Source organism: Pinus tabuliformis, chromosome 9, assembly GCF_031772625.1.
Source record: "Pinus tabuliformis cultivar Carrire ecotype Pingquan chromosome 9, CPIR1, whole genome shotgun sequence".
Lineage (NCBI taxonomy): Eukaryota > Viridiplantae > Streptophyta > Pinopsida > Pinales > Pinaceae > Pinus > Pinus tabuliformis.
In genome coordinates this window covers 392,975,943-392,981,259 of record NC_142307.1, presented here as the reverse complement: position 1 = coordinate 392,981,259, position 5,317 = coordinate 392,975,943, and the positions used below count along the sequence as shown (strand labels likewise).

Below are 5,317 nucleotides of genomic sequence, written 5' to 3'. Positions count from 1 at the left end.
AAAATCAATTACTCTAGTTCTTGCCAGAACTAATTAAAAAATTAAAACTTACATAAATAATATATAAATAAAATGAAAAACTAAAATACTTTTCTTAAAATTTGCATCAATAATATAAAAATAAAATAGAAAACTAAAATACCTTAACCATTTATAATGTAATTATTATAAAATGGAAAACTGAAATACCTTAAACATTTATAATGTAATTATTATGCTAGAAATATTTGATTTACATTAAGATATTAGCTTTTGTAAACTAACTCTTATTCTAATCATGCAACCAATTAGTGTTCCACTCATTTTCTTGTCCGCATGACAATGCTAAATATGAAGAGATTATTTAAATCCAAATAATTTGGAGTATACTTGGCTGTTTTCCCAATGTTTTTATAAGTATTTGGTTAGTTTTAAAAAACAAAAGTAATGAGCTTTATTTTTCTTTTAGTTTATTTTTATTCTTGCATTTAGATAGACTTGACAATCGAGATTTCAGCCAAGAATGCTATTTTCAGGGAAGATTGAGGTTTATTTTTCTTTTAATTTATTTTTATTCTTGCATTTAGACAAACCTGACAATAGAGATTTCAGCCAAAAACGCCATTTTCAGGGAAGATATAGATACTCTTCAGCTGACATATCAGCTCTCTTTGCTTAGCTAAGGAGGGGGATTTTGTGTAACTGCTCTTTGTCTCTCCACTGTGCTTTTTGTCTCTCTGTTATGATAATTTTGATTTTTGTCTCTCTATTATGATAATTTTGATGTAGATATATGTATTATAATGAAATATATGTATAAAAATAAAAATAAAAAGTGTTTTAATTTTTTATTATAAAGAAAATTAAAAAAATAAAATAAAAAGAAAAACATATTGATTAAAAATAATTATTATTATGATTGCAAATGCAAATTTCTTGTGATATAATAACAACACAGAGAGATGTACCCAGGACATAATAATAATTAATAATAACACAGGAAGATGTACCCAAGACATAATAATAACACATAGAGATGTAGCAAAGACATATTTTCATATTATGATCCTTCGAAATTATTTTTTTCACTCATTACAAATTATACACAATACCAATCCAATTTGGAATATCATATATTATTTATTTATCTTATTACATTCTATAACAACCTATTACATCTCACATTTCTAATTTCCATTTAAATTTCTCACTCTATAGCAACCTATTACATCTCATATTTCTAATTTCTATCTAAATTTCTCACTCTATAGCAACCTATTACATCTCACATTTCAAATTTCCATCTAAATTTCTCACTCTATAAGAACCTATTACATCTCACATTTCTAATTTCCATCTAAATTTCTCCAGATAATCATTCTAAAACAACCTATTACATGTTACATTTCCAATCTTCATCTAAATTTCTCTAAATAATTTGTCAAGCCATATTTTCATATTATGATCCTCCCATGTCAGCTTTTCCCACCAACTGATTTTATGACCATATAATGCCCTGAAATTGGGTAACTTTTCCAATCCTATCGGCAATTTCCTCAATAATGGACACTTTTTAATCTTTAAAACACGAAGCTTAGGTAATGCTTCTTCTACCGACACACCTTTACCTATACTTCTCAGCTTGGGAATCTCTGACAAATGCAACATCTCTAACTTTGGAAATCCACAACTCCCTATCTCCAAGTCCCTCACACGGGAATACTTTCTTAATTTAAGAAATTTCAAACATGGCAAACCCCCCAATGAAGGAAGCTTCTCAACGTTCTCACAAGAATCCAATTCTAACCTCTCTAATTGTTGAAACTCACATATCCAATCTGGCAACCTTGTTCCTCTGTAGTCATACAACACAAGAGTCTGCAAGTTCTTCATTCTCTGCATCCCCTCAGGAAGATTGGACTTGGAAGGAATCATGTGATTATAATGCAAATACAAATGTCTCATTTCCACCCACGATCCCATTATGGTTCCCATTATTCCATGTTCTTCAAATTTGAAAAACAAGTATAAATGGAGCTCTTTGAGATTTTTAAGACCCATGAGGGCCATCACATTTTTGGGATCTGTCACAGCATTTTCCATACCCATACTCAAATGCAGTCTTCTCAATGATCTCAGTTGAGATATTTCTTCTGGTAATGATGTCAGATATTTACACTCTGAAACATCTAGAAATTGAAGGTCAGAAAGATTACCTATCTGGCTGGGCAATTCCTTGATGCAAGTACCTCTCAGGGTGAGAAACTTGAGCCGAGTGAAGGATGTTGGCACCGACTTTATTTTGGTATTGGAGAGATCAAGTACCCTCAACTCAGTGAGAGATGTCGGCACCGACTCTATTTGGGTATTGGACAGATCAAGAACCCTCAGTGAATTGAGATTGTTTAGAAAGCTCTCTTGAACATTACAGGTTAATGGATTTGTGGATAAGAATAGACTTACAAGTTGTTTGCATAGGATATGCTCCTGCACAGATTTAATTTGATTACAACGGACTGACACCCTTTGGCAATGCTGAGCTGTGTCTGGAAAATCTGAGAGTTGTAATCCTGCACGGCAGAAATAACTATTCTGCTGCTCCCCAATCTTGATAGCCACGTCACGTATAACATCGTGCACTGTTATAAACCTCTTTTTCCATACATTGACAGGTTTGTTGACAAGTAAGCCCATGCCCTGCTTTACAGGATTGACACTCTGAAACAAACCACGATCTATCAGAAGCTTCACATAACTGTGCCCACGCTGCATGTCCTCAATAAATCCCTCGCCGATCCATATTCGCACCAGTTCATCCACCCAAATTTTCTCATCTTCTGGATACATAGCACAATAAAGAAAACAGAGCTGCAACTTTGGAGTTTGGGCCAGCTCCTCATAACTCCATCCTAATTTCTGATATGATTCTTTGTCAACAGATCCATGAATATCTGGAAAATAAGACTTTTTCATTTGAGACAAAGACTCCTCCCACTCAGCTAGTGTTTTTTTGGGTCTCATTGCTTTGGCCACTACCGTTATGGCCAATGGCAAACATTGACACTCCTCTGCTATTTTTTTGGCACACTCCATTATTTCGCCTTCATCATGGCTGCCTTTAAAAGCTACTCTCTCAAATAAAAGCCACCCATCTTCTCTGGTCAAGAGTTCCACTTCCACGGACTCCTGATCCTCCGTTAATACAATAGCTCTATTACGCGAGGAGAACACAACTTTGCTACCTTTGTCAGTCTCAAATGTCACGCCCAATTCCTTCAGATCCAGTGCACGCCAGAGGTCGTCCAATATTAACAGAAATTTCTTATTCTTCAGATTTGCAAACAATTGCATCTTCCTGACATCAATTTCATCAGTGCTGGAGAGATCTAAACCGATTTGCTGACCGATCGTCTTTTGCAAGTCTGGAATTTTATAGTCTTTAGATACTGTTAGCCAGATCACTTTATCAAAGACATTACTGACATTGTAAAAGTTGTAGACACTTTGGAGCAGCGATGTCTTTCCCACACCAGGCATTCCGTAAACACCAATCGATTTAACATGTGGGGGTTCCACACTAATCCACATTTTGAGCTTAGTCTCAGCAGTTTCAATTGCCTTTCCAACAAAACCCCCATCTGGAATGGGTTGAAGCAGGACAACTCTCTCTTCTGGCTGCCCGGATGCAGATGACTGAGGCAGTGCCGGTGTTTGCAACGGCATCATCATACACCAAGAATTCGCAGCTGTTGCTGAGTCACTCGAAAAATCATTTAAGAGCTTCTCCATTTCTGCGGCCAATTCTGGAATTTTGCGGGAAATTCCGATGTTGGAGATCCACGATTGGGACTGAGCGAGATTGAGGCTATCCGCCCTTTTTATGAGATCAATCATCCTCCCCAAATAATATTGGAGGATTCTAGTGTGCGCTGTGTTCTCACTATCTCGAAAGGCAGCAGATATATTTTGTGAAAGGTTCTTCAAACGCTCTCTGTTATGTAGCATTGACTGATTGTTTCGCTCCATGTGAGTAATATCATCCCAATGCCTCAAGATTGGAGCAACAGCCCCGTCTCTGACAATGTCTGCTATAAGGTTACCAGCAGCTCCGGTTCCTATAGCCACGGCGTTATTGGAAGAAGCCATGTTGTTTTTTCAATCTAGGATAATCTGTAACTGGTAACTGGTGAGAGCAAACTGAAGCTGAAGGGGAGAAATCTGTGCTTAATGTTCAAGGAGAGTTGCTCCAAGGAAAAGATGTGTGTTCCATATGCCATTAATAGACGGAGGCGATGGGTGATAGACGGAGGCAATGGGTGATTTCTTAGAATGTGCGATGACACGGCATCGTGTCTTTCCGTGTCCGTGTCCGTGTGGATCCCACCAGGGCTAATGTCAAATTTATTCTTCTGGTTAAGCGAAATTTTGTTTCATGCTTGCCCTGCTTCAATGTCTAATATTTATTTGATAAAGATAAAGATGAATCAGATTGTTAGTTTTTAGTCAAGATCTTTAGCAGAAGATTCGACATGGGAAAAAATATGAAAATAAGGAAAGTAGCCGCATCGATTTATACCATTTATTTGATAAAGATGAGATTAATCAGATTACTCGTTTTTAGTCAAGATTCTTAACAAAAAATTTGATATGGAAAAGTATTCTTTGGGCCTTTTAAGTTGCTTAGTCTCGTGAATATCATTAAAATCATTTATTTATTCATACTAAGTAAGAATTTTAAATCGGAAACGAGTTGTCTTTGGTGAGACTCTTTGGAAGTTTTTCAGGTGGGTTTCTTTGGTCTAATTTCTCTAAAATCCCACAGGAATTTATTGAAATCATTGAAATCACAAGCTTGATAGATAACCATTGCACAATCGAAGTGCCCTAAGGGTTTTTCAGGGTGTTGAATCCATATATACAGTGAAAACTAATTTAAATAACACATAAAGATTTGACCTCAATTTTTTCCACAAGTTTCCGACTCTAGAAAATCCAAAAAATCCCATTAAAAACAATTCCAATCCTATCTGTGAATCAACTAAAGTTGAATTTCATATTTGTCCTTTAAGATGAAATTTAACTCCATCCATGTTTTTGTTTCAATTTAGAAAGAATTTTGACTTCCATTCGTGTTTCTGTTTCAATTTAGAAGGAGAGTCGTTGCTAGGGTAAGGATTTCAAATCTGGAATACCTGTTAAAAGTTTTGCGGTCCTGTTTGTTGGTGTCCAAGTGGGATCCCAACGAGGGTTGAATTTCAAATTTTTATTCATCTGTTTAAGAGAAAATTTGATGCCATGATTCCAAATCTGGAATACCTGTTAAAAGTTTTGCAGCACC

General features: G+C 35.7%; 1 protein-coding gene across 1 annotated transcript; it reads right to left on the bottom strand.

Annotated features, from left to right (window-relative positions):
- Positions 1–1,042: 1,042 nt before the first annotated feature.
- Positions 1,043–4,263, bottom strand: LOC149148797 (putative disease resistance protein At1g61300). The gene has a single exon (XM_089440669.1). It carries the CDS (start codon positions 4,123–4,125, stop codon positions 1,399–1,401), a length of 2,727 nt encoding a protein of 908 aa, XP_089296795.1. The 5' UTR covers positions 4,126–4,263; the 3' UTR covers positions 1,043–1,398.
- Between the last annotated feature and the right edge of the window lie 1,054 nt (positions 4,264–5,317).